The sequence below is a fragment of the Acomys minous genome (genome assembly GCF_964271855.1).
Source record: "Acomys minous genome assembly, chromosome: 6".
NCBI classification, from domain to species: domain Eukaryota; kingdom Metazoa; phylum Chordata; class Mammalia; order Rodentia; family Muridae; genus Acomys; species Acomys minous.
Window position 1 is genome coordinate 29,416,453 of NC_140487.1, and position 27,095 is coordinate 29,443,547.

The 27,095-nt window shown below is 36.6% G+C and overlaps 1 protein-coding gene and 1 long non-coding RNA gene across 8 annotated transcripts in view; one reads left to right on the forward strand and one right to left on the reverse strand.

The window, feature by feature from the left end:
* The window catches only part of SEMA3D (semaphorin 3D), a 195,419-nt gene extending 171,417 nt beyond the window's left edge, over positions 1–24,002 (forward strand). For all 5 annotated transcript variants that reach the window (XM_084787581.1, XM_084787578.1, XM_084787577.1 and 2 more), the window contains 6 exons: positions 281–369; positions 3,051–3,092; positions 5,854–6,011; positions 8,591–8,655; positions 12,468–12,607; positions 19,730–24,002. In XM_084787581.1, coding sequence (XP_084643707.1) covers positions 281–369; positions 3,051–3,092; positions 5,854–6,011; positions 8,591–8,655; positions 12,468–12,607; positions 19,730–20,155 — 920 coding nt within the window. In that variant the 3' untranslated portion in view covers positions 20,156–24,002. The remainder of the gene's footprint in view (positions 1–280; positions 370–3,050; positions 3,093–5,853; positions 6,012–8,590; positions 8,656–12,467; positions 12,608–19,729) is intronic.
* LOC311600637 lies at positions 350–19,810 on the reverse strand. Of its 3 annotated transcripts, XR_014780297.1 has the most exons (4): positions 19,709–19,810; positions 17,558–17,695; positions 1,794–1,959; positions 350–465 (listed from the first exon to the last, which is right to left on the reverse strand). It is a non-coding gene; the product is annotated as an uncharacterized lncRNA (long non-coding RNA). The 3 variants fall into 3 exon arrangements; XR_014780298.1 differs by lacking the exon at positions 350–465 and having other exon boundaries at positions 1,712–1,959; XR_014780299.1 differs by lacking the exons at positions 350–465; positions 1,794–1,959 and adding an exon at positions 15,701–16,722.
* Positions 24,003–27,095: the final 3,093 nt, after the last annotated feature.

The window sequence follows — 27,095 nt, forward strand, 5'->3', positions numbered from 1 at the left end:
CTCTATTATTTCAATTAATTTTAAAATTAGTCATATATATGTAGTTACAAATATAATGTGATATTTCCTTTTAATCTCTATAAGTACCTACTTTAGAAAGGCAATATCATATACATTTCTTCACATACATATTTTCATTCCTCACTATTTTATTTAGACAGATTTCTTAGAAAGGATCTAGAAGAAAATGCAAGCAGAACATTTGAGATTTCTAGGAATACGCATTCAACTAATTATTCAAGTAGAAGTGGTAGGTTATGGGTCCGTGTTTTTATTTCAGACATTGGAACAGTCCTCAAAGTTGTCAGCATTTCCAAGGAGAAATGGAATATGGAAGAGGTGGTACTGGAGGAGCTTCAGGTATTCAAGGTGAGAAGGGTCCCAGGGCTCCAGCAGAGGGTGGGATGACTGCTCAGTGCTTTTCACTGGTCTCTTTCGTCTTTTCCCTGTTTTTCCTGGAGAAGCCTTGGAAGCAAACTTCAGCTGTTTTTCTGGCCTAAGCATTGGAACAGGTCATGTGCAAGTGGGAAAGGCACGCACTTCCTCTGCTGAATACCACAGACAGAAGCTGCCGAGCTGCCTCTCTTTACTGCATTCCTCAAGAATATAGTCAGTGAAATTGCCACACTGAGTAAAAGTCTGGGGTCTCTTACTAGACAGATGCTTTTTTACTTTATGAATGGTACTTTGCAAATGAATCTGAAAAAAACCTGGAAATGTTTAATGAATCATGTGTAGGAGCCCCAGTTTACTATAATGAGAGAGAGACAGAGAGAGAGAGAGAGAGAGAGAGAGAGAGAGAGAGAGAGAGAGAGAGAGAGAGAGAGACAGAGACAGAGAGAGACAGAGAGAGAGAGACAGAGAGAGAGAGACAGAGAGAGAGAGACAGAGAGAGACAGATTAAGAGAAAAAGACTTAGTGATTGCAAGTTATGCATACAATCCTCTCACCTCTTAAAGAGAGTTATAGGCCTGCAGGAAGAGTTTTTTGTTTTGTTTTGTTTTAAGTTCTGCTTTTAACAATAAATATATATTTAGTGTGGCATTGTTTTGTAACTACTCTGTGGTATTTAGAGTTATTTCCTAAAAAAAATAAGAAGTACGGCTGCATTTCTTAGAAAATATGTTTTTGTTTCGTTAAAAATGCTTATTAAAAACTGTTTCTCTGTGAACATTGATTGCCTGCAGAGAGTGAAGTCCTCCACTGTGAAGAGCTAAAGTTAATTATCATGCTGGGGCTTGCAGGATCCTGTTTACATTGTGATGATAGTAGTGGTCAAGAAGTTAACAAGAACAAGGCCTGCTATCTGGCACTACCAAAACAAAACCTTGGGTGGCTCCTAAGGGAAAACCTGATGCCAAACATGCCGGTGAATGAAGCAGAGGCTTAAATAGTTTCTATCACGCACACAAGTGCATGAGAAATAATCGTCTGCTTTGGGACTTGGCTAGAGTCAAAGGTTCACTGTTATCTCAGGAACTGTTATCCCAGGTGCTTATGGTGCCTGGTCTTCTCTTCTTAACCTCCTCTCATCCATCCATCCATCCACATGCAATCCCCCATCCACCCATCCATTCATCCATCCACCTACCCATTCATCCAATTCCCTCACTCCCTCCCTCCTTCCCTCCCTCCTTCCCTCCTTCCCTCCGTCCCTCCCTCCCTCCTTCCCTCCCTCCCTCCCTCTCCCTCCATCCCTTTTTTCTTCTTTCTTTCTTTCTTTCTTTCTTTCTTTCTTTCTTTCTTTTATGCTGGAGATGAAACCTGGGTCCTTTCACAAGCAAACAACTCACCAGTGAGTTACATACCCAGATTCCTTTTCTTCTTTCATCTTGTCTCTGCTTTTTCCTCTTGTCTTCGTTTTCTCCTCTCCTCTGCTTTTCTCCTTTCTTTCCTTTGTCCTCTCTCCTCATCTTTAAATTCTGTTGTCCACTTATGTTTCTGTTCTTTCTTTAACAACTTTATTGAGTAAAATGCAATTAAAAACAAAACAAACACCGAAACATAATTTGATGGGCATGGCCATATTTTTAAAAATAAGAACAACAAAATATTATTGGAATAACCTTTAAAAAAAAAAGGAAACTAACTTTTTACTTTGTTTTTTTCTTTCATAGATATTCTTAAATCTCTGTCAATTAGTATATAAAAGCAGTAACAAATAAGTACTAGATAGATAATAGATATGTAAGATATCTTTTTTATATGCTCTGTTTTTTGTTTTTTTAATTTTTAATTTTTATTTTTTTATTAATTTATTCTTGTTACATCTCAATGGTTATCCCATCCCTTGTATCCTCCCATTCTTCCCTCCCTCCCATTTTCCCCTTATTCCTCTCCCCTATGACTGTTCCTGGGCAGAACATTCTCCACAGTTGAGTGGAGAGTGGGATATGACTTTCTCACATAATCTGGTGCCTCACATTTGACCATGTCCCCTGGAGGGGGAGACCTGGTGGCACTCAGAGGAAGGATAGCAGGCTACCAAGAAGAGCCTTGCTCTGCTTTTTATGTTCGGTTGATTTTATATTTGTGCCTATGATTCCTTTAGAAATAAAATCAGACCCGTATCATGAAATTGCATACCTTGGTATCATGCAGTGTCACATAAGGATTATTATCATCAACAAACAGTACTATAACTTCAAAACTCTGTTACTTAAACATGTTTTAAATCTTTGATGTTAGATAGATCAGAACAGAGCAATAAATAATTATGGAGATATTCTTGTCAGCACTAGTGTGAATTATATACTAGCCCCTCACGATAAGCAGATTTAGAACAAGGTGAGAACTTGTGAATAACTAAAATGCAGTTTCAACGTGGCATTTCCTCATGCGGTTAGTTTCTCTCTGACATACTGCCTTAAGCATTCCATCATATCTAGTAATGTAGAATTAATACCCACTACAGGAAAATAATAAGTAATAAGGTCATTTTCTCCTCTCATCAAGAGTCTGAACAGCCCTGTTTAGTAATAGGTAAGACAACATACTGATTAATATAAAGCTGTGAATGGCTTTCACTGATATTTTACTTCTGTTTGCAGCATCCAACAGCCATCTTGAACATGGAGTTGTCCCTGAAGCAGGTACTTTCTATTTTTTGTTTTACCATTAACTTCAGAAGCCTGAAGTTCTCTAAGTCAAAGTGCATTTGCAGAATCTATTGAAACTGGAGACTGGGAGTTAAATCATTAGCGATGCAGAAAGTTGAGGCTGCTTGTTTCTCCTCCTATTGATTAGAAGTCATAGTTTCAACCTTGCCTGAGTAGACTGGAAATTAAATAGTGTGTGCTCCCTTACTTTGGCTCCAGAGAAATGAGTGGATGTCTGCTCTCCTGAGCTTGTATCTGCTCAAGGCATAAGATATGTATTTAAGATGCCAGTCACGGATTTGGAGAAGGATTTTTAATTCACGAATCATGGATTTCAAATATGAACTCTGTTACACAACATTGAAGTGTCAACCCTCCCACCCTACTCAATAACTAGTTCTTGGGATCAATTCTCTCAACAACAAAATTCAAAAGCTTCCTGTTTCTTTATGAGTTTAATTTTATTCTATTTAATGAGTGATGCTTGGGATTGAATCCAGGGTTTTCCACATACTAGGCCAGCTAATAAGTTCTTCTGGGGTGAATATACCTAATTCAGCCTGGTCCAGAGCTCACATTCTTTTTATTTTCATATCACCTCCTGAGTGCTGTGTTTGTTGATAGGTATGAGCAAAAGCTCTTCCTTTGTTTGTTTGTTTCTTTTCAGTGCTGGAGTTTTACCCTAAGCCCTTACAGATACTAGACAAGTACTTTATCTCTTCTGCCACTGATATATCCTCATCCTGCTTTAAGTTTAAATATAATGCTATATGCCAATGTTTAAGAAACCAATTTGTTAATGGTAGCCAATTTTAATAATCATATATATATGATTTTATATATGATATATATATTATGATTTTGCAGCTCCCTGGTGTTATAATCCACATCTCAATTGACTAGATTTAGACCTACCATTTCATCTCTCTACACACCCTGAAGATTAAGGAGAGTAATTTGATAATATAGTATCTACATTAAAGTTTTGCTATAATCAAGCCTGGTTGCCCAGTTAGTAGAAGAAATTCTAAATTGGCTTCCTTCTGAGGTCTTTGTCAATGATTTGCTCATTAAATAACATTTATTACTCTAATCCCTGCTTTTGTTCTTTGGAGATACAGCTAGGCATGATTGGAGTAGCATTCATTTCCATTCTGGAAGCCCTGGGCGAAGCTGACAGAAGGAGAAGCATACCAACAATGGAGAGTAATAACTGAAGCATATGCCAGAAAGACAAAGGACAGAAGTACATAGAAAAGGGGCCAGAAAGATCAGTGGAAGGGTCATGAGGAAAGACATAGATAAACCGAGTCACGAATAGTGTTATAGTTAACCAGATAAATAAACAGAAGCATAGAGTGAAAAATAAGAGTCTACACCTGTTTCTATTAAGTGTGTATAAAATTTGACCCCAAACATATGTGTGTGGAGGGTAAAAGGAAGTTCAAAATAACTTTGGAGAAGCCAGTCTGAGTATGTTAGACTCTACCTGTCCTCCATGATGTTTAACAATTTAAGGACAAAATCCTTACAGTTTTTAGGCAGGGAAATGTCACGATAAGACATTTTATAAAGCTCTGTCTATGGAAGATGGATGGAGTGGATCCTCTGCTGAGGTGAGAGTCATGCAGAAAGGCTGGCATCAGAGGAAATAGAACTCTTGCAAACACTCTAAGAAAGCAATGACACAGACCAAAGCCAAGGCCTCTGCAGTGGGAAGCAGGTGGAAACAGATTAGAGTTGCATGGATAGAAAGTAAAATATAATTTTGATGAAAATAAGCCCTTCAGAGAACTGTGGAAAAACAGATAACAGGATTCATTGTGTTTAGTGATATGAAAGCCCTAACAGAACGTAACAGATAATAAAGTATAAGATCAATTTTTATAAGTTGAGAACCCCTGTGCTTTTTATGCCACGTTTCTCTTTATGTGAGGTCCCTCCTTTATTAAAAGCTTAGAGTGGTCCCCTAGAGTTGATCACAAGTTATTTAAAAACACATGGTGAGATTGATTCACCTACCTTACTCTTCCTTCTCATGACCTCTGCTGCAGACGCACAAATGGGTGCGTATGGGGAGTATTGCAGGAATTTCAGAACTGACTTTCAAAGTGTCATTTATTCAGTATGTTTCCAGTATCCTGCAGCCTTTGCTTTGTGATGTGGAATTGTTCAATTCTACTTGGTGATGTTCACACAGAGATAACAAATATTCAACCTTCCCAATTTTAATCCATATGTTTTTTTTTTTGTTTTTTTGTTTTTTTGTTTTTTTGTTTTTTTAGGATTAGTTCATCATTACCAAAATGAAATAGCTAATTAAAAAGAGACAATGTCAGGAGTCTCTTTTAGTCAGATCTTGTGTTGAGAGGCATGGCAGAGGCATACCGTCAATATTGCCTGTAGTGTCTGTGCTTGCTAGAAGCTTCCAGATTATAACTTCTATAATTAAGAAAGGTTCTGACATCACAATTCTACATTCTAGCAGCTGGTTTTTGACCTTCTTAAGTTACTGGCAAACCTATGTTAGCTTTCTAGAATATTGTCCACTTCAGTACGGACATATTCAAAATGGTGTCTGGCTAGGGGTAGAAGAAGTTGAGCTGTCTTACTCTTCCTCATGTTCTGCACAAGTGTTTGCAGGTAGCGGGATACCTGCCAACAGATTTAGAGCTATCCTGCTGTATTTCTGAAAGTGGTTCTCAAGACTAAGGTGAGCAACACTGCTGACTCAGTTCTTCTTCTTGATTTTCAGCAACAGTTGTATGTTGGTTCCTGGGATGGATTGGTTCAGCTCTCCTTGCACAGATGTGACACTTACGGGAAAGCCTGTGCTGATTGCTGTCTGGCCAGAGACCCTTACTGTGCTTGGGATGGAAATGCTTGCTCTAGATATGCACCCACTTCCAAAAGGTCAGGCCATACCTCCCTCTGACATGATGAATTTTCTACAAGAAAGCTTTGTCTTGGAGTTTAAGTTAAAAACAAAACAAAACAAAACACCATTGATCTGTGGGAGAAATACTGTAATTAAAAGGTCCAATCATTTTTTATTAAATTAACGTTGTGAAGATGTATCAGATTCTCTGAAATTGTGCAATGTGGATTTTTATAAATCTGGTAAGTTTTGTACAGTGTTTTCTTCCATTGGTGTAAAATACCATTAAATTTTATCTTAACATCATCCATGGTAGTTTATACTTGTAATACCACAACTCCGGAGACTGAGGCAACAGGACTGCCATGAGTTTCTGAATAGCTTGAGCTACATAATGGCATTCTGTCTACCTCCAGAAATTGTTCTTATTAACTACATTTCTCTATATTTATTCTAACTTTCTAAATATGTACATATTCACATTTATTGTTTTGTAAGCCATTTATAAATATACATGTTAGTAGAAGTGCAGAAATAGCCCATGATTCATCTAGTGAATTGGTTCAGTTTTATATTTACCATAATAATTATAATTTTTCTCTTTCTGTCACTCAGATAATCTTCAACAGCAAACTGTGTCATTGACATTTGTAGCTTTTTATTTTACAAACACCTGGAAATGGTCAGGAATGCTTAAGCATTGTTTTATTCTACACACACAAGTAAAAGTTACCCAGAGTTGTAAAGAGACACATTTTGACACTTTTTAAATAGCAAACTAATTAGAAATAACATGAATGCTTATCAATAATACCCATGTTACATGAATATTTTACCATCATTAGTTTGTACGTATATATTAGTAACTATTTTATAAGGTGTTATTCAAAATATGTGTTCCTTTAGATAAAATGTCAACAAATTATGTGTGCTTTTGATTAATTTCCTTTTTATGTTATTTTTGATGTTTTTGTGTGTTTGATGTTCTAAATGGCGTGCATGTATTTGTTTCACTACCACATGGACATTTATTTTACATAAATATTTCACTGATTTGTCAAATTCTAAATTTTAGGACTCAAAGATTAAGGTACTTACTGTACATCTGCAAATATTGGTTAAAACTGAAACACACTTTGTATTCTTTCAAGTCCCTAAATTAAACATAAGTGAGTAAATATTCTTATTAAAAATTAAAAGTTGCCAACACTTTGTTAAACTTTCTGCCCAAAATACACTCATCCTAGTGAGTCTTTGGGGAATTCCTTTCTAGAAGCTGAAAAGCCAGAGTGCTCATTACTTGGCAATAAATGTTCTCTTTGATTAATTGATCCAGTTTCTGAAGAAGCCGAGATTTAAAAACATTCATGACCTTATGTACCTTATAGCGTCATAATTTTTTTCAACTTGTATTTCCCAAGACTGTATCTCTGATCTTACAGACATGCCACTGTGATGTGTTCCCTTACCTAACATAATGTCCATCTGAGGTTACAGATGGATACAATGGATGACTCTTTTTCAAGGTTGTCATCTGGTCAGCTCTGGCCCTGGGGAGCACCTTGAGCATCTGAGAAAGTTTACTGCTGGTCTCTGATCTCTGAGCTGACAGCATGGCCTGCATAGAGGATTAGGGAAGGAGGGATCTACAGGACCTAACAAAACTATCAGAAAGGAATAAGAAATTCTGGTGGGCTGTGGCAGTGTAGACTACAGTCAATAGCACTATACTGGGGAGTTCAAACAAACCAGAAGGAATTTTGAATGTTCTTCTTGCAAAAAAAAAATTTAGAGAGATAAATACATTTAACTCAAGTTCAGCATCCTACTGCTGTCAGAATACTGTACTGCTATCAGAATATCATATAACAGCAAGTTAATATGTACAGCTATTAGGTTTTTATGTGGGTATTAAAATACCTTTTCTGTAAAATTAAAAATAGGCAAATACAATGAAACTACATTAAAGTTTAAGACATACTTTGAGTAGAAATGCATCATTTTTCAAAAATATGATATTGATTCTTCTTAAGAAAAATATGTGACATAATGCAAAATCTCTTCTATTATTTTCACTATTACTAGAAAAATGTTAGTTACATGTATATTGATAATAATAACATGTCTGCATGTTTGCCATGCAGAACTTGTAGTTCTGTTTCTGGCTGTACTTAATTGATTAAATGAAATGTATAATATAGTGAGCCTAGTATTTATCCTTGTGTTTATATGTATATTCCTACTCCTTGGAACACTTTTTTATTTTATGATTCAGACAGGCAAGAGGGGAAGAAATGTTATTCTCGTGTCTTGTATATAAACCTGGGTCCTAGTCATGTCCAACCTGTTCTGTTGAATAATTTGTCAAGTTAGAAAAAAGTTCAGTAGTTAAATGGAATTCTGAACATCTTAATGCAAAACAGGGTTTTATTGTGTTGGAACTTTTCTACCACAAGAATCTAAATTAATGTTTGATTGATAGGGACGCAGACCGGCATTTATCTTGCACAGTAACTCAAGTCTAGTTTGCGTCTGCCAGTGTTAACTTGAGACACAGCCCTTCGATATTCCCGTTATTTTTGAAGATCTAATTACCTTAATCTTCTTTTTGTAGGCGAGCTAGACGCCAGGATGTGAAGTATGGGGACCCAATCACCCAGTGCTGGGACATAGAAGATAGTAAGTATGAACTTGGTACACATTTCTTACCACTTAAAAATGATAAGCCTGGTCTTCCTGTGTCTTTTTACAGTTACTATATGAATCTAAACAACCATATATATGACTGTCTCATTCTGTGTAATGCTTAAATTCTGGAAAAGCAACAGGAGTTGCATAAACCAATTCCTTGTCTACTTGCCTAACTGAATAATCTTTTGTTAAATCATGATTTGTTTCATATGTCTTTTAAATTCCTGTGCCATAGCATGTTTCTTCTTCAGTGCCGTATTCACCCTTGTAAAGTTTGAAGAATTTGTTAGAGGCAAACAAGGATTTAGCCCCAAATTTTTGAGCATCCTGAGTAAACTCGAAGACCTCCCAGAAGGGTCTGATAAAAATGTTGGTACTTATTAGAAAAAAAAAGTTTTAGGTAGTCTGTACTTTGTTTATGTTCATCTATTCTTGTATACATTCAAGGAGTAAATGTGCATTGAGTGAAATCCATATGCATTTAATTGATCTTAGTATACTGTGAGACAAAGAAATTCCTTAGAGTGCTTATGCCCTTTGGAGGAGAAGTCATAGGGTATAATTAGTAATATAGGAGACATCGCTAGAGGCTATATTGTTCGGAAGAAAAGGTTCACAAAACAGAAGGTCTTAAAAATATGAGTAGAGAAAAAGCTTTGTGGAGATAAGGTTCTGTGAGTGAGTTGAAACATGGGAACAACTTAATCTAAAAACTATAGACAACTTCCAATTTTTACTTATGGCCTTTCACTTTCAAATCCCCACCTTGGTGGTATTTTCATTTGGTTTGGTTTTGATTTTTTTTATTTATTGTGAGACAGGGTTTCACTATGTAGTCTGGCATGTTGCCTTGGCACTTGATTAGCTATGTAAACCAGCCTGATTTTTATCTCACTGAGATTCCCCTTTTCTGACTCCTAAGTGCTGAGATTACACACACACACACATATACACACACACAAGTCGTGCCTAGGGTGAGAAAGATTCCTTCATCACTTTGTTACTGACCCAAAATGACCTCTTCATAGTTTATAACTGATGATCCAGTAGTCATTTCTTGATTGGAAAACACAGCAGAGCTTCTAACTCATAAGTTCATCCTTCTTCAAAGAAAGTTCTGGTATAAAATAGGGTGCATATCTCCTTATTCTAATGTGGGAGTGACTTGCTCTTATGTCCATTGTTCAGTGAACACCATTGAATTCTACAAATTCAATTCTTGACTCGTATAAATAAAAAGATATCCTAGGAGCCGCTTTGAGTATTGAGGATATGGTAACGAACAGAATACTATCTGTGTATTCCCAGACTCTATATTCAGGTGTCTGTTATGGTAAAGTACAAACATAAAACAGGAAAAATAAATACTATGTCACATGATGACAAGTGGCACAAAGAGAATGAACAGAGAACTGTCATCCCTTAGGCACTTGCAGTAATTGCCTCTCTTTCGCCACGTCCCTTTTCTGCTATAAACCATTGCACAAGACCTCTTTAAATTCCATTGCTGTTGAGGTCACTGGCAAATTCTTCCATTGCAAATCCTCAGTTTCAACTTTTATACAATCTGCAACTCTTTCTCTTTTAAACACTGATGCTTACCAGTTAGGAAGTTTTGTGAGCTGCCTCTACTTCCTTGTTAGCTTGAGTTAGTGGTGGTTGGAAATCCACATCAGAAAGCCAAGAGACAGGACTAGTGCACCAGAGAGCTGGAATTCTGCACACTTACACTGCTGTGGTGCTGCGTCTTTCTGGTGGACCTCTCATCTTGCGAACTGCACCTTCTGTGATTTCTCATCTTCCTGACAGTGTGGGAGCACCTCAAGCCACTTTCTCATTGTTTACTTGTCTGTTTCCCTTGGTATAGGAATAGATGTTATTACCTGATTCTCAAACTCACGGTTAACTTTCCTTCCTCTTAGCATAGTTGTCTGTATTCCTACTCAAAAACAAAACAAAACAAAAAAAATGCACTTGAATGTCCATTAGTATCCACAGCGAATGACTGGGAATGAATTTTTGTTCTCATGCTCTGCAAACTGTCTCATATTAACACCATCACTCACTGAGCTGAGTTGAAAATCAGCTGGCAATCTTACCGGTGCTGCCTTTTCACATTCTAGCAACCACTTGTGGATAGTCCTCTGACTCTAAAGCCTAACTCTTTTTGCCATCAGTGACAATGAAGCTGCTGTTCCTCATCAGTAGCCTGTTTTCCAATGACCTTGCTGCCACCCTGGTTCCTCTCTAGTCTGTAATCAACTCAACATCCAGAATCTTTTTTTTTAAAACTCCAGTAGATTATGGCACTGCCATTGCAGAAACATTTCACCAGCTTCTTAGATAATGAGTGGAAAATTCACAGCTTTCCTCCTGGCTTGTAAGACCCTGTTAGGCTATCTTGTGCCAGTCCATTTGTAAACCTCGCTCCCCTAATGCTTCCCAGTTCTCTCACTGGCTCTCTACTTTTAACAAGGACCAATCAACCCCTGCTCTCTCAAGAGCTCACACAGCTCCACTTTCATATTCGTTCCCTGTATGCCGCTACAGCAGTTCCTCAGAGAGACATTCTGGCCCACCGTATGTGAATTTTTCTTCCTCTCTCTCTCTCTCTCCTGTATCTATCTGATGGTCTGTTTTGTGTGGTTTCCTCTGGGGTTCCCCTACGTTCCATAAGCCTTAGTCTTTTGCTGATGCCTAAAAATACTAAGTTGGTCCATCTGTAGAATTGAATATCTGAATACATCATGACAAAGTGTGTGTTTGAGGCAGGCTGTGCAGTTCATCATTATTTTTCCTAGAATAATTTGAGCTACAAATTTTATTTTCCACATGGAGCCCAGTTTTTAGTACTCTGGATGGAATTTTTAAATTTTATTTTTAATTATATATACTAAATATATTATAAATAAATATTATTATATAATATTATACATAATATATTTCATATTTTACACACACACACACACACACACACACACACACACACACACACACACACAAATTACTCTTCCAGAACTAATGGAATGTGATTTGACCTTAAGAATAGGATATGACATTAAAAGACAAAATTTATTAAGAGACACAATGTTTTTTTTTTTTTTTTTTTTTTTTTTTTTTTTTTTTTTTTTTTTTAATTAATTTATTCATATTACATCTTGATTGTTAGCCCTTCCCCTGTTTCCTCCCATTCCTCCCTCCCTCCCACTTCCCCCCTTCTCCCCTCCCCTATGTCTGTGATTGAGGGAGACTTCTTCCCCCTATGTATGCTCTAAGATTATTGAGTCTCTTCTTGGTAACTTGCTATCCTTCTTCTGAGTGCCACCAGGCCTCCCCATCCAGGGGACATGGTCAGAAAAGGGGCACCAGAGTTCACGTGAGAATCAGATCTCACTCTCCACTCAACAGTGGAGAATATCGTGTTCGTCGGCTAGGTCTTGGTAGGGGTTCGAAGTTTACTGCCTATTTCTCCTTGGCTGGTGCCTTAGTTTGAGGAGGACCCCAGGACCCAGATCTGCCTGAAGAGACACAATGTTAAGGGTTACATTTTGTAAATTGTCATTTCTTTAAAATAACTATAATATTGCAATTAAAAATTAAAAGGGTAATACAGATATAGTTCTAACATCACTCTGTTGAACATTGTTTGATTCTCAGGTAACAGTATTACCCATGAATTTGCTTTCTCTTTAATAATGTGTATGGCTCTTCCCTGAGGGCATCTGTTCTGAATCAGTCTATTTTCCATTGCTTTTAAACTAAGGTCAAGGTTAATCTCCAATGTTCTGTTTGCTTTCTAGGCATTAGTCATGAAACAGCTGATGAAAAGGTGATTTTCGGAATTGAATTTAATTCAACCTTTTTGGAATGTATACCTAAATCCCAACAAGCCTCTGTTGAGTGGTACATCCAGCGGCCAGGAGAGGAGCATCGGGAGGAGGTAAGCTATCATCAGCAAGGATGCTGCTGTCAGTCTGAATTCAAGCCATTGGTTATGAAAGATACACAATCTTTAGTGCCATCGAGCACTCTTGTCACTGCCTGATTAAAATGAAATGTATGCTCACTAACGACACAGGTTGCGACTGTTTGGGGATAAGAACAGGCTAATTTAATGTAAATGTAACATTGATATATACTTTTAAAATAAATTCATATTATTTTTCTTTCAATGTTTTATTCCTTAAGACATTTCAAGACAATTTCTAATTGAAGATGAGAACACAACATTTTCATAACCATAGTAACACCTCGCAATTTTAGCTAAAATTGAGTTTAATTTAGTTTCATCTACAAATGAAATGTGCTGAGTTTTCAGAAATATATATTCCCATTATATTGTATCATAGGAACAACTGTATAAGTATTTTTAGATATACAGATTTTCCATTTTACGTATTAAGTCAATAGAAAGAAAAGAAATGTTTATTCATTTATTTTTCTGTTACTTTTCTTAAGATAAACTTGAGATTGAAATATGTTATAAACATTTTAAGACATATATCATATGTTATAGAATGTAGTAAGATTGCTTGATGCAGTCTTACACACTCAATATTATGAAGCAAATGATAATTGTAGATATGATTGTTGTTATATTTACTATTTAAGAACAAATAAGAGGTCAGTGTGGAGCTGGAGCTGAGTCAGTGGGTAAGAGAACTGGCTAACTCCTCTATAGGGCCCAGATGCACTTCGCAGCAACCTCACTGGGTGTTTCATAACTGGCTGTAACTCATGTTACAAGGGACTCAGTGCCCTTTTCTGACCTCTAAGGCACAGCATACACCCAGGCCCAAACAAATATGAATTAAAAAAAATTATTCTAGTGATATTTTCTTAGAATTTACAGTTCACATATGACACTAAAATCAGTATGGTAAATAAAAAACTGAGTGTGGAATTCAGAATAGATGTTTTCTGAGTTGAATGTTGCTCTGGAGGCCCTATTGAATATGACTTGTCTATGTCATAAAATATTTATAACATATTTTAATCACAAGTCTGTATTAAAAACATTAACAGAAAAATAAAAAATATAAGCATTACTTTTATCTCTGTTAACTGAAGTTTAATACTTAAATACATAAAACTGGAAATTTACATATGTCCATTGACTATATTCACTATAAGGTCATATATCAATCAAATTCGGTATCATTACTCATAAATTCTAACATAATACAGGTGATATACACAATGTTCATATTGATTCTGTCCTATTTTTCTATTATATTTTGAACTGTATCTGATAGAGTAATGATTATTCCACTGCAAAATAGTAGCCCCTTTTACTTTATCTTACTTTATCTAAGAAATATAAAAAGCTGTCTACTTAAGATACATATTCAATTTAGTTACATTTTCATATATTAATTTTACATGAGTTGAAACAAGTTTTAGATTTTATAGCTACTGGGGTGTGATTTTTCTCTTTCTATTAAATGCATTTATTTAGAAAGTTATTTGTCCTGCATAGCAAATTAAATCTGACATTTAGAATGAAACACTTGAGGTATTATACCAGTTGTAGATGCCTATATTTGCCTATGGTAGACTACCTTCTTAATTTTTCTGAAATATCTGTGCATTATTTTAATATACCTTCCAGTACTATATCACATATCATGATGGTACCATGCTCCATGAATTTCAATGGAGCAGAAATACCATATATTGAATTTTGATGAAACGTATGTTCCCTGTAATGTTTCAACTGGTATTTTCATCTGTTTTTGCAAATGGCAGTTAGTTTCCCCTTGTCCAGGACCCTCAGCAGTGCTTCCTGAGTTGAGGAACAAAACAATATCCCTGCTGCACTTGAAGCATGTTGCCCTGCAGGATGCCTTTTGTGCGTCACGCATAAGGTCGATGCTTGGACTATTTCCTCTTCTCATAAAAAGCCCCAGGGATGGACCATGATCTCCTGGGCTACAGATGCTGTCACCAGGTTATGCTGTGCCAAGAGGAGCTGATTTCCTCACTGAGCCACATCGCAGTTGGGTGCCACTGCGGATGTCATGAGTCAGTTATCTGCTGACTTTCTTAAAAGGCTGGTCTTGAAACTGATGGCAATTAGGCTGTAGCTAGCAGGTTAATGGGCAGTCCCTGAGCTTCTGTTGAACTTTGGGGTAGCTTTAATGGAGAAAAGGAGCCATCCTTCATGCTGTTTGCCGTACTGTTTTTTCTTGGTGGAGTTTAATGTTTTTAAAACATTTTCAAGTATCTGCATTTTCCATCTGTAGGTCTCTGCTTCCCTTTTGTTCTTTTTGTTATGAAAGCAAATAAACGGGTTTAAACTTGCAATAACACACAACGAACCAGGAGACCACTTAGTGAAGATAGGCATGAGTGATAGTTTGGTTTATTCAGTTCCAGTACTCAACATTACCCTTGGAGCCTTTTTCTGCTTCCTCCTGTTAGCCTAAACACCACGGTTTTACCTCTCTTTCATCCACACACAACCCACAGTTAAAGAGAAGCTCTTTAAATTGCTCATGTTTTCTGATAATAAAAAGGATCCAGTATATTTAAATGTTTATATCTAAATATGTATTTAGGTAGTACAAAATCCAAAAACCTAAAGAAGTCAGAGACCCTGGACATTATACTTCTTGTCCATCGAAATTACCAGAAAGTCACATGCACCTAACAGAGACAGAGCACATGTGCAACTTAAGAAACCTTTCACAATTGGAAAAACAGTACATTGTGTTTAATAATAGGACTTGTAAGCAAATATCCTCATGTTTCTTTGCTGTGGATTTTCCTTAATTTTCTGTGAAGTGTCTTATGTATACATTGTTTAGGGAAGTCCTAGTATGTTCACCTAAAAATATTTTCCTCAGGCCATTTATACAGTACAGAAATCAATATTTCAATATTAAAACTTTATATGTAACTATTAATTATATATCTTTTCTTTCTAACAGTTTTTAATTTTTCTACAAAAGTGTCATATTTGATATAGGCAAAGCTTCTTACTTATAAGTGCATAATATTCTAACTATTTTGCTTAGAAACTTCTTCCGCAATACGCATCAATATGTTTTTCCAGGTTATTTTATACTTATTCCTTATATTTAAAGGTTTACATTTATGCAAAGGTAAAAGTTTATTCTAACAGTTCTTTACGTATAAATTTTATTTCTTAAAAGATTGAACCAGTTACTTTAGCACTATTTTTTCCTTTTGCTTTTTGCCTATAAATGATTAATTATTGATTTTCTGTTATTTTAATAAATGTTTCATTGTGTAGTACCATGCAAGCATAATTGGAAAAAACTAAAAATATGTACACAAACTTTCCTTACAATATTTTTTTCTTCTTCCCATATTAAATTAGAAAAGTATTCAGCATTTTATTTTACATATAACCCCTCTTTTTACAACAGGTTTATAGACTTTCTTATTTTTCATTCTGTGAGTGTTTTCCCTTATTTAATATTAGTTTCCCTCTGGCAATATTTTCTATTGTCTGGAGAATGGAGCATCCCTGAAGTTGTAGTTTCCTCGAAGACCTGAAGACTATTTTAGGCCTTCCCAGCTGCTCTTGTCAGCGACTAAAGCACCCCTCATCTTAACCTTCACCATTCTTTGCACTTCCCATGGGAAACGGATTGATTTTCACTGAAGAGTTCCATGTAACAATACCAAGAACATAACCCTTGCCCACATTAGGGAAATGGATAGCTGACTTCAGGTGAAGAATGGTTTGGGTTCTTAAATTTTAGGGAAGTTTTTGCTTAGCACTTCTAGAATGGAGACAAATTTCGTGAATTTTAATCAGTAGCTAGCAACGAGGTCTTGGAGAAGAGATAGACGTTCTAAATTGTCTGTGCTGCCATTTCACTGCATGAAGTAGCCTGGTGCTGGGTCTTATCCCAGCCCCGAATGAAAGCATTAGAGAAAGAGTGCAAAGCAGGAGAGTTCTAATCAAATACCTCATTTCTGGGACACAGATCTTTATTTATGAATTGTAAGAATCTTCTACGTGTGTGGATTCATGATGTGTTTTAGTAAAGATTCCACTGCATTAATCCTATATTTCTGAACCTTCAAAAAAGAGAAACAAAAATTTATTAAACAATCTAATAGACCTTAGGTCAATCCATGTAGCTCACACAATTTTAAGGCTCAATTTTTAACTGTTGGTCAAAAACTCAAAGAATAGGTAAAGTGTTCTACGGAAGAAAGGGAAGATGAAGAGTCATTAGCTAGTAGTGAAATGCCAGGTGTTTATGAAGTGCACAGTCCCATAGGGACTGAGGTAACGTGAGAAGGAGACAAGGGAAATAGGTCTCAGGACAAAGCTTCATAAACAGGATGCAGAAAGAGAAAGACAAAGCCATGATAGGGTGGTGTCCAGTGCTCATGAAGCTAGCGTCATCATTTCTTCCTGTTGGAAGATTAAAGAAAACAAGAAAAAAAAAACCCACCTAGTCAGAACTGTGATTGTGTCTAAAGGCCACATGAATGTAGCCTGAGCAACGGAAAGATACAGACCCCAGGGAGATCTGTGAGGTGACGAGACAAAGGAGAATTGCAGCTAGGTATGGTGTCATGCTGATGGCCTCAGATCATTTTTGGTGACAGAACTACACAGCAAAACAAAATCTTTTGGGCATCACAACTCAAGCAACACGGCAGTTACAATGCCACTTACACTTCGCATGTTAACTTCTAAATCTACCATGCACTATGCAGAAACGGATAGGTGGGAGAATATTTATGTGTAGACTTAGATTTTTCACAAACCAAACTCGTTTGGGGTTCTTAAATACCTTTATCTCCATTCCAACCCGCCAACCCTTGGTAAGAGAGAAAGAAAGTTAGAAAGAGTGAAACAGGGGATGTAGTGTAATCAAGTTCTTTTGGGGGCAATACCTACCTCAGCTGTCAACAGCAAATGCAGCAGGTAGTACTCAGTCAATAGCCTCCAAACCAGTGTCTTCTCCCTTCAAGCTGTCTTTTTTATACCCATCAGAGTCTTCAGCATGCAACTAACTCCAGCTGGCATAGACCACACCTGCAGAAGACAATTATCAGCTGTGGACAAACTAAAGACACCCCCCCCATCCCACACCTGGGATTAAAACAAAAACATATTTATATATTACAACCCAAAACTTCTACAACAAATATTGGGGAAGATGAATCATAAAATGATATAAGAGATCAGCATCCAAGTTTATAGAGCTAGGGTTTTGAGATCTAAGATCTATTATGCTTAGTATTCTTAAACAATTACAATAAAATCATTTAAAAGGAAAACATGCATGTTCTGTGCTATTTTTGTTCAGCAGTGTGATCCACTCCCCGCCTCCCAACAACCCTTTCACAGGAATCATGTCTCAGATGAGAATTATTTCTCAGATGCTTAGCTGGCATATTCAGTATTTACATTATAGCTCATGACAGTAGTGAAATTACAGTTGGGAGTAAGGAAAATAATTTTATGGTTGGGGGTCACCGCAGGAAGAGAAACAGCATTAAAGGGTCACAGCAGCATTAGGAAGGTTGAGAAACACTGTCCTATATTTTGAAAATGTAAATTGACTTGAGGTTAGTTTGTATTATAATAGCATTTTAACCTGTCGTGGCTTTTAGATTCAATCCACTGGGCAAAGAAAACATATCCAGTTAGCTCACCAAGTGGGCAAAGGAAAGGTCACAAACAAGCAAACAAGCAAAAGCCTGATGTTGTGACTCAGGGCCTTGTGTAAGGCAGGTCTGGAGACCATTCGGTCTCATTAGCCATGGATCTGAGCTGTGACCTGCCTTTGGCCTCAAATGGTTCCCTGCCGCCAGCTGCACTTCTCTGGCACAGGGGGTGGTTTGCCGTATAGTTGTTAGTTAGCTGGGCTGCTAGCCAAAGATGTTTCTTTCCTTTTTCTCATATTTCCAGAATAAGGGAGATTCCCCCCGCCCCGCCGACATTCTTTTCATATAAGTATGTGGAGTATAGTCCACACACTGTGAATAAATTTAATTTAGCTGTCTTTATGTCTCTTTCATTTCCATAAGCTGGAAGTCTACAATTCAGGGACGGATAAGAAAGCTGGGAAACTTTCAATGTTTCCTTTGTTGTTGTCGTTGTTGTTTTATTCTTATACTTCGTGCTTAGCCATTCAACAATACTCCACACTTAGGGAGGGCCCCTGTGTTGATAAACATGCCCCCGCTACGCTACATTGAAGATAGCGCATTATTCTCACCATTTGTGAGCCAGGCAAACTTAACATTAGAGTTGTCTCTCACTGCACTGCTTCGAAGACTTGACCATCACATTTCAGGGGAGCTTTGTTTTAGTCATTGTGCCTTCTCCCGCTTGAAATCACACCAAAATGTTAGGCAGAGGATCTAAGCTATGGTAGAACTTTCTACAAATGCCACAGTCCAATGAATCACTTGACAGCTTGATGATAATAGGGAAATTAGCTTTAAATGATGCTAGCTTTCTCAGCACAGGCCTGCTCAGTTACAGCACCTGGTTTTTCCGATTCACTATTACAGGTGCATTTTCTCTTTCTCATCCACACCCTCTAGATTATTTATTTGGTGATAAATAGAAAGTAGAGTCAATACCATTGTTCTCCTGTCTGTCATAAATAGTACACACACTGAGTCTTCTATGTAAGGGATTTCTTACAATCTCCCTTGAAACTGTGAACTTAGGCCACTGATCTCCATCTGAAATATCTGTACAGGTCACTTAATAGCTTTGGCTTTCCTTATTGTTTCTCACAGTGCTTCCTTCTTATCTTTACAGTGCAGAGAAAAATTAAATATATTCCAAGTTCTATTTGACTTAAATAAAATGCAAATGTAGAGAAATCAGGGTATGGCTTGGAGGGCTTTTACTTCAGCTGATTTTATTTTTTTCTTTTCCTTCGTTTTGTTTAACCATCTTCAACTCTGGCTGACAATGTTATGTTTGATGACAGACAGATGAAGAGTATATCTTTTAGGTTCATCTAAGTGAAACTATGTGGTCTGTTTTCATTTGCTTGTGGCTCTCTGTTTCTAATTTATTACCTACATTTTTTTTTCCAACCTGCAGTTGAAACCCGATGAAAGGATCATCAAAACGGACTATGGGCTACTGATTCGAAGTCTGCAGAAGAAGGATTCCGGGTTGTATTACTGCAAAGCACAGGAGCACACTTTCATCCACACCGTGGTGAAGCTGACTCTGAATGTCATTGAGAACGAACAGATGGAAAATACCCAGAGGGCAGAGCACCAGGAGGGGCAGGTCAAGGATCTATTGGCTGAGTCACGCTTGAGATACAAAGACTACATCCAAATCCTTAGCAGCCCAAACTTCAGCCTGGACCAGTACTGTGAACAGATGTGGTACAGGGAGAAGCGGAGACAGCGCAGCAAGGGCGGCCCAAAGTGGAAGCACATGCAGGAAATGAAGAAGAAACGGAATCGCCGGCATCCCAGAGGCCTGGATGAGCTTCTTAGAGCCGTGGCTACATAGTTTCCTATTTAATTTAAAGAGAGGATTATTTACTTGTTTGTAAAATACTGTCTTCTGTTTGGTACATCCCTTACTCTAATTCATACCTGCTTCCCATGACGTCTCACTGGGGCACAGAACGATATGCTAAATAGGACTGTCTATGGTAGATACGACAGACTGTCTATGGTAGAGACGACAGACTGTCTATGGTAGACAGGACATCATCTGAACCAGCTTTCTGAGAACAGAACCTGTATCAGCAGAGTCACGAATTGTCCTAAAATTTGGGGGCCTTACATTTGTAAATGTTTTATGTTTTGAATTTAGTGTCATGTCAATAAGCAAGCTAAAGGAACACCAGTACCACCGAATAAGGTGATCGATTCCCAAGCATATCCATTAAGCATGGAATTTACCAATCAGTTGGCCATGTTCCTACAGGGAGCTAAGTCATTCCATTCTAGAACAGGTGATGATGCAGGAGTTGGAGGAAAGGTCACAAAGTAAAACAGCTTATGTTCCTAACAGGATAACAGAAGCTTACTTAAGGGAGCCAGCAGCCCACATCTGGAGGCGGCTATGGGAATTTAAAAAGGTGTGTTTCCCTCTTTCAGGTTCCGGGCTACATTTAGTAATGGCTCGTGAGAGGCTATCAATGAGCCTAACAAAATTCCTTGTGATTGGTCAAGAGAAATAGGTTCACAGACAGAATCTGAAGTCCAATGGTATGTTCTAGAACGTATATATGCTAATCACTATAGGGACAGAGTGCACAGGTCCTGTTTTAACAAATGGGTACAATATCTTAATGTGGTAAGGTTGACATGATGTACACGTTACCTTAATCTGTAGATGGGAGTTGTTAGGAGACAGAAGGACAGCTATAAATTCCAGCTTTGAGAAAAACTTACATTGCTACGAAAAGAAAGAAAACCACAAAGTAGAAAGAATGCAATGGAATTCTTTTGACTGGAGTATAAGTATCTGCCAACTTGTAACGCTTCAGTTGAAAACAATTTAGATTATAACAAACTGTTAGCAAAAGTTCAAGTGAAAGCAAAATTTGTAAAAAACAAATATGGGATGGCAATATTTTATTTATAATCAATGTATTTCTTTGTTCTCTTTTTTCTAAATATTTATCATATTCTGTATATTGTTTGCATTTACATTCTCTATTTGATGATATTTGAATAAATAGAAGGCAATATGTAATACATAGCGATATGTATTAAGTAGATGATCAAGGTCGGGAGTGGGGCTATATATAATTGTTAAATGAATGGATAAGTGCAAGTTTTTGATGACGGGAAGGGTTAAATTAACTCTTTGACACCCTTTTCTCTACATAAACTTTCTAGCAGCACTGCTTTAGCAGTTTCAAAAGTAAGTCTGCCACTTGTAAAGAAAACAAACTCACAGAATTAACATAAATACCATTTGTATTTTGTTAGTATGTTTCAGATTCAACTTTCCCTCTGAACAGTGCTTTCCTGCCAGTCTCTGCAGAAATCATCTTTCTTCCTAGAGCTCAAAGCCCTTAGCGGTCCTCTGTTTTGCCTTTTCACGCCCTTTATAGTGTGAAATGAACAATTAGTCACTTCCTCACAAAGAATGCAGCTTTTTGGAGAACCAACAGACCTTGCTTGTTTCTCACGCATTCTACATGTTTTGAAAGAAGGCTGTGAGAAGCCTGTGTGATTAAAGACCAGTGTTAAGGAGACCAACAATCTCTTTGTTCAAAGTGGCATTGGTATTTTAAATTCATTTAATTGTACAAGGGACCTATGACAAAGGCATAACACTGAAATATGTGGGTCTCCTATAATAATGAATATTTGTGGATGTTTCATTCTAAGGAAAAGTAAAAGTGAAGGAACAATTTTAATAAGTAAACCAGAATGCATTACATTTCCAGAAGAAGTGCATACAAACACTTTGTCATGCTTAGACTACTAATCAGGTGTCACACAAAGGTGGTTACCTATTGGTTTACTGTGAGTCCTACAAACTCAGAGCAAACATGTCAGTGGGGCATGTTCCATTTTGAAAAAACTTCTAGGTTGTGCCGTATCAAAGAGTAATACTCAAATATGGATAGGGTTGACAAATTGTACAAGGTTATAACATTTGTGTTAACTTCTGAAAAATAATTTTATCTAGATAAGACTGCCCCAACTATTTTCTGATTACTTATGTAACTGGAAATGAAAATTCAATCAACATTCTGTAAATCTATTTTTCATCCAAGGTTTAACATTTCATGTGCTTTGTGTACAATACTACTAATGATAATTGAAATGCATTATCAAAAGTATTAGTAAAATAATGTCAGATAATAAAAGTAGGAGCTAAATCTTATGTGTTTTTACACACAGACTATATCTACACCACACTTATTTTACTTTTTCAAAACACTTGGGAGGGCGTGAACACTCTAAATTGATAAAATCAATTTATACTCCTTTTCATAGAGGTTGAACAAAATCTTACTGAAATAATGAAAAAGCAGAATATTGCTCAGGGTTTCAAATAAAAAATAAACCATATCCCTCAGAAAAGACTTTAAAATACCTAATTATCTATTTTTAATGTATTTTTCCTCAGTCTTCCATACACCTCTTCAACTTCCTTGTGTGTTACTGCTGCATTTTTATTCCAGTCATTCGTGCTGCTAAGTGGAATCATGCCCATCTTAGTTTATTTACATTTAATTTATTGGGCTTTTAAGAGTTAGGTTAGACATGGATGATCTAAATAATCAATTTATGTAAAGTCCTTTGTTTTTCTTTCCCAGAGAGCTCAAAACCCTACATGCAGATTATTGAGTAAACATTTCAGAAGAAATAGTCAAGTGACCTAACAAAATGCAAAATAGTCATAGAAAGAAATCAACATTTTGCAGAAGCCACAGCAACTCTCCAGGTATCATTTGTAATCCCAGCATCTTCTCTTTAAAGTAAGATTCATTTCTGATATGTTGGCCATAATATGGTAACACTTTTGATTTTTTTTTTTGTACTTCAATTCTTCAATTTACATTATTGCATCTTATTTCTAATGAGTTAGTGGCCTAAGAGAGAAGCCAAGAGTGGCTGCTTGTTGGAGTAATATAACCAAGATTGAGTTCCCAGACAACATGTCTTATTTCATTCACAAGAAAAAAAATAATTATACAAGAACATTCAGTAAACATAATTTTTTTCTTAAATATATATCTAATGTGTATCTCATAATTCACTAAGATAAATGAAAGTGAAATTGGAAATTCCATCTCAGAATGCCACATTGTAGCACTCAGTGTGTTTTAATTGAAAAGCCACGGGCAGGGTTGGGCAGGGCAGACAGGATCTTTTTTTTAATAGAAATATATTTTTTTCTCTAGTAGATGATCACAGCATTGTTATTTGAGTTTGTGTGTGAGGTTGAAAACAGCATAAGATTTAAAATTCCCAGATTCTGCACATTGAAAATCAAACTAGAGAAGACTGCAAAGGTTTTTTTAAAAAAACTCTTGTTTAATATTTGGAATGTGAAGTATTCATTGAAAGTCTGGAAAATAACATTTTGGGAAAGAAAAAAACATTGTTGGAAGCAACATTTAATCTTTACATGTAGCATTGTCAGTGGTTAGCAATCAATTTTGAATCTCTCTACTTTAAAAGAAATGTAGTTTTGTAGTATAACATAATTAAAATTGTTAAATGTATATTTTGTTTATATTATAATAAAACACAAGCATCAGTGTTCTATTATGATAAACAGTGTTTGTATGTATGAAATTTTCCTTTTTTAACTCCAAATATGGCAAGAAGATTTTATATAGTAAATTGAACTAAATAAAATAAAAGAAGATATTCCTGATTGTTTTCTTTTATTTAAATAATTTATTCAGATTACATTTAAATTGTTATGCTTTCACTTGTATCTTCCCATTTCCCCCTCCCTCCCTCTTTCACCCTATTCTTCTCCCATAGGTCTTTGACATAAGGGGGCCTCCTCCTCCACCATATGATGACAGCCTGTCAGGACTCATCCTGGTAGCCTGCTTACCCTTCCTTTGAATGCCACCAGGTCTCCACATCAAGGAAAGTGGTCAAATAGGGGGCACCAGAGTTCAGAATCTGTCCCTACTCTCTACACAACTATGGAAAATGGTCTGTGCTTTGGTTAGTTCTGAATAGGGGTTCTGGGTTTACTGCAGGCATTGTCCTTGGTTGGTACAGTAGTTTGAGCAGAGCAACATGGGTCCATATCTGCCATCCTTGATGGTCTTCTTGCAGGTTTCTAGGACCCTCTGGATCCTTCTATATCCTCATTCTCCCATATCTATCTCACCTGCAGACACAATAGGAAGTCCCTGCATCTATCCCAATCTCCTGCTAAGAGAAGACTTTCAGGGGACATCCCTGTTGGGATAGTGTCCAATTATAAGTGAGGATATACCATGTGTATCTTGATGGGTCTGTGTTAACTCACTCAGGATGATCATTTCTAGTTCCATCCATTTGCCTGCAAGTTTCAGGACTTCCTTGTTTTTAATAGCTGAGTAGTATTCCATATTATAAATATAACACAGTTTCTTCATCCATTCTTTGAGTGAGGGGCATCTAGGTTGTTTTCATATTCTGGTTATTATGAATAAGTCTGCTATGAACATGGTTGACCAAATGTCCATGTTGTATGGTGGAGCATCTTTTGGGTATATTCCAAGGAGTGGGATAGCTGGGTCATGAGGTAGCCCTATTCCTAGTTTTCTGAGAAAGCGCCGGATTGATTTCCAAAGTTGTTGTACAAGTTTGCACTCCCACCAACAACGAAGGAGGGTTCTGCTTTCTCTACATCCTTGCCAGCATGTGCTATCACTTGGATTTTTTATCTTAACCCTTCTGATGTGTAAGATCGAATCTCAAAGTCGTTTTGATATGCATTTCTCTGATGACTAAGGACATTGAGCGTTTCTTTAAGTGTTTCTCAGCCACTTGATATTCCTCTGTTGATAATTCTCTGTTTAACTTTGAGTCCCATTTCTTAAGCGGGTTAATTGGTTTGGTGGTGTTTAATTTCTTGAGCTCATTATATATTTTAGATATTAGTCCTTTCTCAGAAGTAGGGTTGGTGAAGACATTTTCCCATTCTGTAGGCTATCACATTAGGCTGTTGACAGTGTCTTCTTCCTTATAGAAGCTTCTCAGTCTCATAAGGTCCCAGTTATTAATTGTGGAACTTAGTGCCTGGGCTGTTGGTGTTCTGTTCAGGAAGTTGTCTCCTGTGCCAATGTGTTCAAGACGCTTCCCCACTTTTTCTTCTAACAAATTTATAGTCACTGGTTTTATGTTGAGGTCTTTAATCCACTTGGAGTTTTGTACATGGTGATAAATATCTACTTGTTTTCTTCTACATGTAGACATCCAGTAAGACCAGCACCATTTGTTGAAATGCTATCCTTTTTCCATCTAAAAGATTTGGCTTCTTCTTCAAAAATAAAGTGTCCATAGGTGTGGATTTATTTCTTGGTTTTTGATCCATTCTATAGATCAACCATGATATTGCTATGCCAGTACCATGCTGTTTTAATTACTGTTGCTCTATAGTACAACTTGAGATCAGGTATGGAGATTCCTCTTGAGAATCTTTTATTGTACAGGATTGTTTTAGCTATTCTGGGTTTTTTGTTTTTCCATATGAAATTGAGAATTGAACTTTCAATGTCTTTTAAAAATTGTATAGGCATTTTGATAGGGATTGTATTGAATCTATAAATTGATTTTGGTAAGATGGCCATTTTTACTATGTTAATTCTCTCTATCCATGAACAAGGGAAATCTCTCTATCTTCTGATGTCAACTTCAATCTCCTTCTTTAGAGATTTAACGTTTTTTTTTTCATATAAGTGTTTCACTTGCTTGGTTAGAGTTACTCCTAGAAACTTTATATTACTTGTAGCTATCATGAAGGGTGTAGTTTCCCTAACTTCTTTCTCAGCATGATTGTCACTTGTATAAAGGAAAGCTACTGACTTTTTTGAGTTAATTTGTATCTAGCCACTTTGCTGAAGGTATTATCAGTGTAGGTATTCTGTGGTGGAATTTTGGTGGTCACTTACATACATTATCATATCATCTGTGAATAAGGATAATTTGACTTCCTCCTTCCCCTTTTGGATCTCTGTGATCTACTTTTGTTGTCCTATTGTTCTAGTTAGAACTTCAAGAACTATATTGAGATATAGAGAAAGTGGGCAGGCCTGTCTAGTCCCTGATTTTAGAAGAATTTCCTTGAGTTTCTCTCCATTTAATCTGATGTTGGCTATTGGTTTGTTGTATATAGCCTTTATTATGTTTAGGTATGTGCCTTGTATCCCTGATCTCTGAAAAAATTAAACATGAATGGGTGTTGGATTTTGTCAAATGCTTTTTCTGCATCTAAGGAGATTATCATGTGGTTTTGTTCTTTCAGTTTGTTTATATGGTGGATTACATTGATGGATTTCTGTATATTGAACCATCCCTACATGCCAGGAATCAAGCCCACTTCATCAAGGTGAATGATATCTTAGATGTGTTCCTAGATTCAGTTTGCTAGTATTTTATTGAGTACTTTTGCACCAATTTTCCTAAGAGAAATTGGTCTGAAATTCCCTTTCTTTGCTGGGTCTTTGTGAGGTTTAGGTATCAAGGTGACTGAGGCCTCATAGAATGAATTTGATAATGTTCCATCCATTTCTATTTTGTGGAATAGCTTGAAGAGTATCGCTATTAGCTCTTCTCTGAAGGTCTGGTAGAATTCAGTGCTGAAACCATCTGAACCTGGCCTTTTTTAGGTTGGGAGACTTTTAATAACTGCTTTCTTTTCTGTAGGAGAAATAGGACTTTTTAATTTGTTTATCTGCTCTTGATTCATCTTAGGAAAGTGGAATTGATCAAGAAAATAGATCATTTCCTTTTGATTTTCAAAT